The 12,472-nt window shown below is 47.6% G+C and overlaps 1 protein-coding gene across 1 annotated transcript in view; it reads right to left on the reverse strand.

The window, feature by feature from the left end:
* Window positions 1-6,116, reverse strand: part of EPAS1 (endothelial PAS domain protein 1) — an 85,779-nt gene extending 79,663 nt beyond the window's left edge. Inside the window, exon 1 of the mRNA XM_066378348.1 lies at window positions 5,502-6,116. Within this exon, the coding sequence (XP_066234445.1) occupies window positions 5,502-5,527 (26 nt within the window). The 5' untranslated portion in view covers window positions 5,528-6,116. The remainder of the gene's footprint in view (window positions 1-5,501) is intronic.
* Window positions 6,117-12,472: the final 6,356 nt, after the last annotated feature.

Raw genomic sequence — 12,472 nt, forward strand, 5'->3', positions numbered from 1 at the left:
TATTCCTAGTGCATAAAATGACCTCCAAATAACTGTGCAGGGCCCTCTGCTCCCCTTCCTTCTATGACGGGGCAGACATGGGGGTACAGGTAAGGTTAAGTTGCACCACAGAATCTTTACTGGATTTATGCACCAATTCCCATCCCCATCTCCAAGACAGTGAGGGACAATGGCAGTGAAACTTCGGAACAGTTTGGGACCCAAACAGAAAGACACTGAAATGTAAGGCAGTCAACGAGTCAGACATCTAAGAGCCAGGGCTTATCTTTTCCAAATCATAGAGCCTTTGAAAGGTTATTGAGAGCCAAACAGACTTCCCTCAGGAAAAAAAAATGCTTATATATAATACATAATACCTTGTATAGAATTTCAAAGGGCCCCTCACCATCCTCTGAAGCCCATTCACAAAGTCCAACTTAAGAAGCTCCCCCCACCTTGGCCTTCCTGGAGTCATGCAGCCTCTACCATTATCCTCAGTTGATCAAAACTTCAAGCCCTATCCCCCTAGTAGGTGCCTTGCTCTGTGCCCAAAGTAAGTGTGTAGAGAACAGCATTCATTGTTTGGGGCCTTTCTGATGATGGTGTCAAAGTATACAATAGGGAATACTCTTGAAATCCATTTTTTCTCTATCCTCCTAATCCTTGACACTGACTACCTAAATCTGACTTCCCTCAGAGCTGGTCTTTATGCTGGTGGTCAGCACCCAACCTGCATAATTCCAGAAAGGACTATGAACCAACTCTCCCACCCCCAAACATACACAATATCTTTTAAATAATCGTGTGTTGGTTACTACTGCCTGAAATGCTACTGAGAGCTTCTTATATTTAGCTTCAAAAGATTTGATCCTAACAGAAAAGTCACTTGTAGCTGCCAGCTACCTATGTATTTAAACTTCCTTGTATGTCTACCCTCCCAACCCCCACCAAACAAAACAATCTGAAGACAAGGACCACATCCCCTATTTTTTAGACTCCTCCTCAGTATTTTATTCATAGTAGGAATAGATGTTCAATACAGATTTGTTGTCTTATGGATTTACATCATGGTGTGAAGGAAGAGCAGAGCCGGTTTCATCATGAGAATAGACAGCATAGTACTGGGGAGAGTTGGGTACTGGAGGCCCAGTGAGCAAACTCTGCTAACTTGACATTATTGGAAAATACCCTCCCTATTACGAACTATCAGCGATGGGCAGTACAAAAAGCAAGGGGGAAGATTCAATAGGATAAAATGAAGAATTGGTATGGAACAAAACTGGGGAAAATACAAAAAGTGAATACTACTGGACAGATTTCCTGAGAATTAGAAAAGCCTAGATCTTGAGATTAGTGACAGCAAATACAATATTTTCAAATGTATTGGGCTAAAATCCTGGGGCTCTAAGACTATCTAATTGGCTCCTTCTATTTGTAAACATTTTACAATAGATTCCTAGAAAGTTGAGAATCACCCTATACATACAGAGGGGGGGAGAGCAAAGAGAGAGGGAGAGAGAGAATAGAGAGAGAGAGGGAGGGGGAGGGAGAAAGAGAGAGAGGGAGAGAGAGGGAGAGAGACAGGGAGAGAAGGAGTAGAGGAGGGGGGTTTATATTCAAAGTGAATTAAACAGTTTTAGGGCCTCATAGTTTTCATTACTAGTGAAAATACCACCTAACTCAGTATAGGAAACAGTCCAGTAGCTGCTTAAATGTCTCCTTTGACAGGGAGTCCTCTACTTCCCAAAGCAGTTTGCTCTACTGGGGAACAGCCCTTGCACTGGTTTTGCTTAATGAGGTCCACATAGAAGTGAGATAAAGGGGGTGCACCAAAGCAATGAATTTGCAAATTCCCAAAGTTTATAGATGCTGGGACCAGCACAACTCTATTTCCTCTTTTGCAAAAAAAAAGGAAACAAAATCACTCCTGGTATAGCCTGGAGTCTTTTATAATCTAGGAAAGCAAGTCTCTTTTTAATAAGACTGAGTTTTGGCGTGGAGAGGAGGTTGGGTGGGGGGACATGGTAATCCTTTGGCACTTGTTTTCACTATCTAGAAGCACTTCAGGACCTACGGGGGCACTACTTTATTAACAATAGAAAAATACAGACTTAATTTAAAGTAATGAACCAGGGTTCTGATTCTTACCAGCACTAACTTTCCTTTGTGACTGAAGGTGACTTAACTTCTCTTGACCTCAGTTTCTGTATCCAAAAAGGAAACATTTGATGGGATGACTTCCACAATCCCTTATTAAATAATTCTAAGCTCCTATCAGTGACACAGAAGAAAAAAACAACAACAACCAGTAGCCACGGCATTCTTGCACACTCCATGAAAGCTGTTTGAATGACTTGTTAAACACCTGAATCCATAATGTGTTACATCCATTCCTCATCCCTAAATTCCGGCAATGCCACAGAGACAGTTATCAAATGTTGAAGGAATATTTATAGAAAATATATGTAAATTGAGAAAGACTATTCAGCAATAGTTCTGCCTTCAGCACTGGAAAAAGATGGACATGGGTTTTATTTTAGCAGAGCAACAATTATGTCCAGCTGGCAGGGGGAGGAGAGGATGGTTTGAAAACTTCAGATCCAGGTGTCTCTTCCTCCTTCTACCACTGGCCCAACACTAAGTGATACGAGCCTTCATTGGAAAAGGTGTTTTGAGCTGGGTCTGGCTTTGGGAATGGGCTTTGATCCACACTATCCAAGGATCTCATTTACATTTGTTGGAACCCTTTTCAATCTCTACAGTACCTTAAAACTTCCAGACTCTTCTCTCTCCCAGGGAAGGGTCTTAGAAATTGTTTTATCAGGAAGTTAATCACCCAGACACTTTCCAGCTCTTCATCGAATCAGGAACCATGATTAATGAGGCCTCCAGTTCACTACTGACAGCTCGGTGCAGAAAGGGACGTGCAGCACCTTTACCAACCTTCAGTTTCTGACCATCTCTGATATCAACGGGAACGCCCACTACCACCAAATGAGTGCACTTTGATACCTTCTATCAAGGCCAGCCAGCCAGCCAACTCTTAGAAAGCAAACTCTTTTTGTTATTAAACATTAACATCTCCATTGACACATGAACATTTTGGAACAAATGATCCTGCCCAGTTCTTGAAGGGCCTTTAGAAGAAACATTGCATGTATCCATGCATCTTGAATTTGGGGGAAGAAATGGCTCTACGGAACCAGAAGAATCAAAACTCATAGGAACTGAGGTTCGGAATCATCATCTCAGAGCCCCCTTGGCAGGCAACACACTGCACTTGTGTGGAACTGCAAGAAAGTTAAGGACAGCCACTTACTTACATGTTACGCTAACTCTCAATGTATTGGTCACATATTTTAATTACACCTTTGTCCTGCAAGGAGTCTGCAGCCAGCAAACAGAGACATACACAAAAAGTAAACATGTCTCTTAAACAATTAGCCCAACAGGAATTGGACAACCCCTCAAGGGGCTCTGGACAGTGAGGGTCATATCATTGTTGCCCTGCCAGTCTGCGGCACAAAAATCAAGGCAGGTCACAAAGGGCAACCACACTGGGCGATGTAGCACCTGAAGCAGCCTCCTAGGCAACTCTCAGACAATCTAGCAGTGGTTCTTATACACGCAGCTCTCACAAATAATCCAGAGTTTGATTACCCCACTTTTTTTCCTGTTCCCCTTCTGGCTACCTCTGTCTCTAATGAAGGAGGCACTATGGACGGATATGTCGAAATAACTTGTCCCCTGTTCCCAAGTTTCTTGCAGCGATTAACACACATAACGCTGTGTCGCACGGGGGAAGCAGAGACTGCACACATCTGTCAAGATTACCGTCAGGCCCCACCTCTGAGATTTCAACATTCACCAATATGCTCTGCCCAATCCCGTGCTGAGGAGCTGACTATTTTGAGTTTTGTTTGTTTTGATTTTTCGGTCATTATTATTGGTATTGTAAATCAGACTACATTGATTTTACTAAATGCGTTTCAATCTTAAACTCTCCTCCCTGCTTCGCTGCCCTTCAGAGACACAGGACTCCAGAGCTGCTCCGAGGCACCAGAAGCGCAGTCCCAGGGCCCACGGGTGGCCGGGCCAATGCCCCCTCACTCGCCTCAGGCCTGGGGGCCACAGTGACGTGGGAGGGAGAGCTGCGGTCGGGAAGAGGGAGCTGGGTTTAGTCCCCTCCCTCCAGTGATCAGAGAGCGAAGGGTCTGGGCGCCAGGCCAAAACCGGCGCATTTCGCTCCCTTTTATCAAATCCTTATCGGTGCCCCGAAGTGGGAACCGCCGCTTTCGACCAGAGGATACACGGTTTCTGGCTCCGATCTCTCAGTGGAAGTCAGAACAAGAGCAATGCCACAGAGGCACTGATTTCTTTGGGCCCCCAGCTCGGGGCCGGGCACCTCCTCCCTTCGTGGCTGGTCCCCCATCCCGCACCTTCTCACCGTCGCCCAGCAGCTGCTCTCCCGACACTCAGCTTGTGCAGGCGGCCGTGCGTCCGATCCCCGTCCCCAGAACCCAGCCCCGCCAAGCCGCGGCCAAGCGCCGGGCTGAGAGTTTCAGCGCGCTGGGGCAGCACCAGTGGAGACAGAAGTGAGGGTTTGGCGGCGAGCGGTGCACGATTGTGGGAAGTGAAGCTGTACCCACGTCTGTGAGGCCGCGCGGCGCGCTCTCACGCTCGCCAGGAGAGAGCCGGGCGGGGAACGGCCGGGAGGGGGCGGGAGGGCAGTGAGAGTTGGCCGAAGTTGCCTCTTATCCAGTGCCTAGAGGCTCGGGAGGGCAGGCAGCAGGAAGATCGCGGCTGCCCTTCTCTGTCCTCTTGAAAAAGAAACACCAGAACCAGCCAGGAGCGCCGGGTGTCGCCAACACCTCGCCTCACACCCAGACACCTGCCCTGCGAGGGAGCCCGCTGCACGACCCACTCTGTCCCGCGGAGCCAAGGTGCAGGATCAGGAAGGGAATTTCTCCAAGTGTCAGTGGGATCTGGAGACCCGAGGTGGGGGCCCGTTGTTGCGTCCTGGCCCCTCCGCGTATCGGGGCCGCGCACCCCCTCCGACCCCTTTGTCACTTTGGAGCTCAGAGTGAGCACAGCAACTCATTTGGAAGGACTCAAAAAATCCAGAATGCATGCTTCCCTGCAAGCGAGCCTTAAAGTTGAAAGCTGACCTGAGTTAAATCAACCCAGAAACATTGCAACCCGCTGGTGCGGGAGATTTTGGAAGATACCGCGTGAGCACCTCCGACCTGCAGGGCTATCTATCTCCCGCAGCCTTCTGGCCTCGTTGCACACTCAAATCCCCCAGTTCCTAAGGGCCACACAACGCTTCACTGCGAAGCCGCAGCACCGAATCCCCAGACGGAGCATCTGCTCCACCGTCCTCCCCCCAGAACCTTCCAAACTCATCCTCGGGCCTCAAAGACCTCCGCACTCCTCTCCCAGCTACTCTGGGCAGCGCCGGCCCGGAGAAGTTCGGCCACCCTCTTGGACGAACTCCCTAGCCGGCTCGGACACCCCTTTACCTTTTCTTCTCCTTGTCAGCTGTCATTGTAGTTGTGGCCCTTTGAGACGCCGAACACTTGGGCTTGCTCCCCAGCCTAGGAGGTGGAGAGGTGGGGTGCTGCAGCCGCTGTCCACGCTCTGGCTCTCGCTCACTCCCTGAGGTCCCGGCCGGTGTTAAAGGTCCTAAACGCTCGCAGGCCCGAGAGCCCTACACGATCAGGTGGAAGTTTGCGGGAGGCTGGCAAGGTGCGGGGAAAGAGGGTGGAGAAAGGTGACAGGGAGGAACCTGCAGCCGGAGGCGGGGTCGGGGAAAAGAGTGGGAGGAGGCTGTCAAAAGCCAAAAAGAGGGCAGCGAGAAGGGGACTGAAGTTCCTTATTTCTTCAAAGAAAAGAGTCACTTTCCTGGGTCTTCAAAAACAAAAGTAAAGAAGAGAAAAGGAAAAGGAAGAAGAAGTGGCTCCAACGACAACAGTTAGAAGAATCTGGGGACGGGCGGGCGCGGCGGCTGAGATGACCATACAGTCTCAGGACACTGCCGAGGATTGTACGGCCGGCTCAGGAGAGCTGGGCGGGAGCGCAGCGGACGCCGGAGCAGGGCGGCGGGTCGCTCCCGAATGTCTGGTTCCTGGGGCTGCCTGCCCACTTTAAAAACTCTGGCGGCCCACGCGGGGGAGGGCACGAGGAGTGCGAGCGCAGGGGGCGGGGCCGGCGCGCGCCGAGAGGCCCCGCCCGCGCCGCGCCGCGAGCCCGGGCAGCCCACGCGTCCTGGCCAATGGGAGGCGCCGCTGCAGCCTCGGCCCTGACCGCGGTCCGCCCTCTGGCACGCCGCTCCGTTCCGCTCCGCTGCGGCCCGCCTAGCCGCCTTCTCCCTCCGCTGTGGCCAGAGTTGTTTATTTGGTTGGCAGGTAGCAAGGTGGGACTCCGCGCCAGGTAGGCGCAGTTTATGTGGACTAAGCGACAGCAATAAGTCGGTCTCCGGGAGTGCCCCTCTGAGCTGGTATCCTCCCACCCACGCCGTGCCCTTGAGACTAGGGCGGGACCGCGAGCGCAAGGGTCCCGCGCCCGGCCGCGTTTGGCAGAGCGGCTCCGCCTTCCCTTGCCCCGCTGCGTAGACCCTAAACCCGGTGGGAATAATTCTGAGGGCCCCAGCGGCTGCGGTGCCGGCTGGGGCGATGCATTGTTTCGGCAGGACGCGCTGACTTTACCTTTTGAAAAAGACAGGGAAACCGATCATTTGCTCCTGTCGGGTCTGGGGAAAACAGTGCAATCAAATTGCAGTAGCGCTGCACCTATTTTTTCTTCTTCAACCGGCAGTTTGGTTGCTTGCGGAGTTGTATTGAGAGGTATGCCGGTTTTGGGGATGCATACTGGAGAAGGCCTCTGAACTGTCTGGCCTGGCACACCCTACTCCCAACACCTGGCCATCTGGGCAGTTCAGAATTCACAAGGGAGTCTGGCTTCCCAGTGTTATCTTGGAATAAGAGTTGACACCGCGTCCTCCAATCATGAGATCTCAGGCTTGCCTAAAAGGAGTCTCCAGGGTCTGAATGAAGGCCTAGGAAAGTGAAGGCTGCAAGTGTTAGGTGTGTGGAGATTAGAAATCTGAGGGGCAGATGGTTAGAGCTCAGGGATTTTTCAGATGCGCTTTAAATGCTGCTCTCAACACACACCTGTGTCTTTGCCCTGCACTCAGCTACTCTCCCAAGAATCCTACCCCATTCCCTACCTAGATTACTGTGATCCAACAGGGATAGCAGAGGAAGGGACCAGGAGCACTTAAACTTTGAAGCTCTGAGAGGGCCCACTGGCTTCACAGGTGTGAGTTGATCAGAAGAGGAAGCAAGGGCCAGGAAATTGTTCCTCCCTGTGACCTGAAACTTTGCCATACCTTTTCCCTTTAGCATCACCACATGTTATATTAAAATAATCTGGCCTGACTTGTGGTGGTGCAGTGGATAAAGCGTGGACCTGGAACACTGAGGTTGCCGGTTTGAAACCCTAGGCTTGCCTGGTCAAGGCACATATGGGAGTTGATGCTTTCTGCTCCAACCTCCTTCTTTCTCTCTTTCTCTATAAAAATGAATATATAACATCTAAATAATAATCTGCATGATCAACCTTCAGGACTTGATGCTAAGTGAAATAAACCAGTCACAAAAGGACAAAGACTGTAAGATTCCACTCATATGAAGTATCTAAAGTGGTCATCCATAGAAACAAAGTAGAAAGGTGGTTATCAGGGCCTGAGAGAGTGCAGGGGAAGAGGTGGGAATAAGTGCTCAGTGGGTATAGAGTTTCAGTTTTGTAAAATGAAAAAGTTCTAGAGACCTGTTGCACAACAATCTGACTATATTTAACTATTGAACTGTACACTTAAAAGTGGTTAAGATCGTAAATTTAATGCTCTGAATTTTTTTGCCATAATAAAAAAATAAATAGCAAGAAAAAAATCTAGCTAAGCTCAGTTTTGAAAATATAGTTTTGTGTCACCACCAAAACACAAAATAAATACATTTTTCCCTTGCACATGGTCAGAGGAGCAGGGATAACTTTAAGAAAACTTTGGAAGGCATTGTAAGGCAGAATTAGGGATAGGTAGAAAAACCTGCAAAGGATTGGGGACTTAAGCATGTTTTCTCATTTCCCTAGAGCCACTGAGCACTGCACACAGCCTTTAAAATCAGCTGTCAGGCTTAACAGTCAAGGGGTTCAAACGAAAATTGAAAATTTCTCTAGGAAGTTATTTCTTGGGGCTGGTGAGTTTCAGGAATGGGGTGATTTCAGACTGGGTTTCTCCAGCCAGCCAATCTTAGTGGACACATATATATTTATCTCAATGAGGAATTCAAATTGGTAAGACAGGGTTCTTCCTTAATCAGCCATTAGCTTACTCATCTCACCTGGGACTGGAGTGAGAGAAGGAACAGGCTCTTTGATGGTTTCCAGGTGCCCAAAGCCATTCTTTGCCAGAGCAAGGAGAAACCACTGAGTCCTGGGCTGTGCTTGCAAGTCTCAAAGCAACACCTCCAACCCATAGAGAACATTTCAGCAGGTCTGAGTTTATGACAGTAGCTTTTTAGAAAAAAACAAGAAGAAGAATGGTAAAAGGTCACTGAAGAATATATTAACCATATTAATACTGTATAGCTCTTTCCCCATAGCCAGCCTGCCATCTTTCTAACTGGGATTTTGCCCTCTAAGTGAAAAGTCCCCAAGCTAAGATAAACAATTGGACAGATTTTGTGGAAATCCCAGTGAGTAACTTTGAAGTCCGGGATTTTGACACTGTCTAGGGACTGACAAAAAGACTGTATAATTCCCAGAAGTATTGGACCCAGCCTAGGAGCCCAATGACCTCTTAAGATTTCTCCCAGGATATGGTTCAACAAACTTTGCAGGAAGGAGCTGGAAGTCTAAACGAGACAAAGGCTTGCTGCTAGAGTGTCCCGTTTTAATTTTTAAAGCCCATGGGAACTAACAGAGAAATGCTTTAAAAGATGATGGTTGGGAGAGGTGAGGTGGATCCCAGGACTTAAGAGTGTCTCTAGAGACTTTGATATTTTGGCCACAGAGGGCAGCAGAGGGCACCACTAAGCAAAGCTCCCGGGCTGCTGAAAATGAGAAGGATCTCCCTACAAATCTCTCCACCTGTCTCAGCGCTAGACTAGACTGCTTGATAACAAAGGCTGTGACAGCAGGGAAACACCCAGTTGTGTTAACAAGGACAAGACTGGGTCTCTAGCTTCTTCTGTCCTCTATAGAGCACATCCTTAGGAGGACGGGGTAGAGATAGAAGTTAGTTTACAAACTTGGTAGAGCAGGCACAGGGGTGAAATAGGCAGGTGGAAGAAAGAGGGGTCTCAGTGATCCCATTACCACACAGACACTATGGTCCAGGCTGGAATGGGTGGAATATAACAGCAGAAGAGATAGATCTTGCAAGGCTGGGCTGTTTCTGTAGTGTTTTATAACTTTCAATGCATTAAAGCAAGAGAGGTGCCTGGGGTGAAAAAGAGGGCCCTCACTCTCTGAGTCATGCAATTCCCCACACTAGTCCTGGTCTCCCATGTATGTTACCTCCAGGATTACCCGTCTGGCCATGTAGTTGGTTTGGGGCTAGAGAGAGCACATAAGCTAAGGAGCAGAGATGAAGAGAAGGACAATCTGGCAGAGGCCATGGCTTCTCTATTGAAATGCGTTTACTGAGTCACCCCTACACTTGCATGTTATTCCCTCCAAACAAAACCAACTCTTAAATTGTGACTTCCCAATATCCATCTTCACACTCCCTGTCACTGAACTCCAGGATAGGAAACCCCCCCACCCCATGTTTGGCTTCAAACCAGAGCTGCGGGATATTTCACACAGACATACGATGCCGTAGCTACCATTAAATTGTGACTTTTGATGTCACAAATCCAGAATTTGTTATCTTTCATGGAGTTCTGTGATTTTTATTGAGAAAGGGTCAAGCTTTCTTTTTTTCTACTGGTAAGGGTACAGTTCTAAAGAACCACAGTTCCTCCCACCCCTCGAATCTGGATTATCAATGACATAGAGACTAATGTCTTCCATTTCTAAGTCTAGGGGTGAGATATTTGTCCAATGAAGGTCTTGGATCTTATCATTCTGTCATTCAACTAATAGAGAAGGAATCATTGGTCCACGGCCACCGTGCTCTGCTGCTTCAGGAGACTAGAAGGCGTCTCTTCTGGAAAAGAGAGCCTTCTGTCCAGGAGGAAGTAATCCAGTTGTGTGCACATTGCATTTCCCAGATTATGATATACACGTTTATTCAATTACTAAGGCTTCTGAAGTTGATAAGCATCTTTTAATACAGTAATGATTCCAAAACCATTTTTAAATTCATATATACAATTTATATATTCTTAATTTTTAAAAAATATAAAAATTGAGAGCAAAATTATCTAGTCTAAACAATAGATGTTGTAAGAATTTGGTGGTGGTGGGTGGAAAGGTGGAATGAGTGAGTGAAAAGTTAGAAAAAGCTATGGTCCCAGCCATGTGCACTGCTGGGACCCAGAAAAGCCTCACCTACACTGGCCCACCTGCCAGGTGATTGGTGAAATCTCTGGGCTGGGAAAATATCTCCCATAGGAAAGGAATAGTAGGAAGGACATACCAACCCCACCTTAGAAAGAAAAGGCACAGCAGAAATGAAGGTGCTGTCACTAAAAAATGGTGGCACTGGGCCTGGAGCCTAGATAGCTAAGAATGACACAGAATGGGGGTCATAGATGCCTTTTCCACTCCTGTAGTGTGGCTTCAGCCGGTAACAAGAGTTAAAATGGGACTTTTTCTAACTCAGTTTCAACTGAGGTCCCAAGACATCAGGCTGCCCTTGGGAAAGGATAAGATCTTTGACAACAGCACTTGGAGGAATATGTCCTTCATTCCTGACGAGTGAGCTAGGCAGCATCACAAGATCTAGCACAGTAAACAATGTTTGCAGAACAGATGGGGTATCCACAGAAGGAATGCCTATCTAGGATTTCTAAAGGGATCTTGTTCATATAAGCTTCTTCAAGCAGATCTCAGCAGAAGAAGGTGGGGGTGCCACTGGAGGTAGAAGCTAAAGGCAGATCACAAGTGGCTAGCTGAAGGAGGTCCTTCTGGGGCCGTGAAGGCTGCAGCTGGAGAGGACCTACTAAGACACCGAAGAGGGAAACAGCTGCCATGGCCAGAGAAAACCAGGGAGAAATTACACTGATGCTAGTAAAAAACAAACAAACAAAAAACCCAAACAACATCAACAACAAACCGTTCTTACTCCTCAGGTAGGCTGTTAGGGGGATAGGAGCAGAGCTGCTAGGTGAGGATTATTTTAGGATTCTCAGTGCCTAGCAGGATACCGGGCATAAAATGGTCACTCAGTAATGCTGACCAAATGAATGTATGAATAAATGAATGTATTCATCAAGGGTCTAAGTTACAAGTAACAGCTACATCTGCGCTCTTGTCCACACAGGATGAAGGAAGTCTGAATTAAGGAAGACAGAGTTTTAATTTGGGATGAAGCTTAGAGTGTCCATTATTATATTGGACTCAGACTTTTATTAAGTATGAGAAAAGGAATGTCTATTTTTATTATCTAAGGGTGATTAGAAAATTCTTGGGAACTAAATGAGGTTTTATGCAAAGTGGGAATGCAATAATCCAACCAATAGTCTACTTAAAAGTTTAATGGGAGTAAATAATAATGTCACCTTCTAATTGTATCATCCAAATCCTACTTGTACAACATAAATATTTCAGGGACCTTTTGGGCCACTTCAAGTCTGTGCATGTGGATGATGTCAGAAGCCACAACAATGCTGGTGACTCATTGGAAGGGACTCAAGAAATGGCCCAGAAAAATAAAAAAGGTGAGCCCAGGAGGCAGTGGCAAGTGTACTAACCCAATTTTGAAGAAGGCTTTATGGACATCGCAGGAAGTGCTGTGGAGCATTGGGAAGCAAATGGCAGCTACAGACAGACAAATGCTGCAGGGACTGCCAGAAAGAAGTGATAGGGAGACTGCAAGAGGGAGGGACATTTTTGCACAAGCCAGCCGAATGGAAGCATACAGAGCACGAGTCAGCCAAACGCACAATGGACTGACATCCTGTACATTTTCTCAGTTCATTCATGGTAATGGGCAGATTTTTTTTTTTTCTTTTTAGCCCCTTAACCTCTAGACCTCAGCGTTTTTCTATGTTTGTGGAGTTCCTCACTCATGTTATGAAGTAAAGCTTTCCTTTCACTGCAGAAAGTATAAAACACCAGATACTCTCAGCTTCCCTGGAAACCTGGGTATGGACATGGCCCCAGGTTCTTTGAATCAGATATGTCTACCCAGACATTGAATCTAGTGATTGAGGGAAACAGGCACCTCGCAAAGCGGTGCCATGTCGGGGGCAGCAGTTGTGGCATGAGCGTCCAGAGTTGTGAGTTGGTGGGCTGGCCACACAGACTTCAGCCACCTGCCCCA

This window comes from Saccopteryx leptura, chromosome 3 (assembly GCF_036850995.1).
Source record: "Saccopteryx leptura isolate mSacLep1 chromosome 3, mSacLep1_pri_phased_curated, whole genome shotgun sequence".
NCBI lineage: Eukaryota > Metazoa > Chordata > Mammalia > Chiroptera > Emballonuridae > Saccopteryx > Saccopteryx leptura.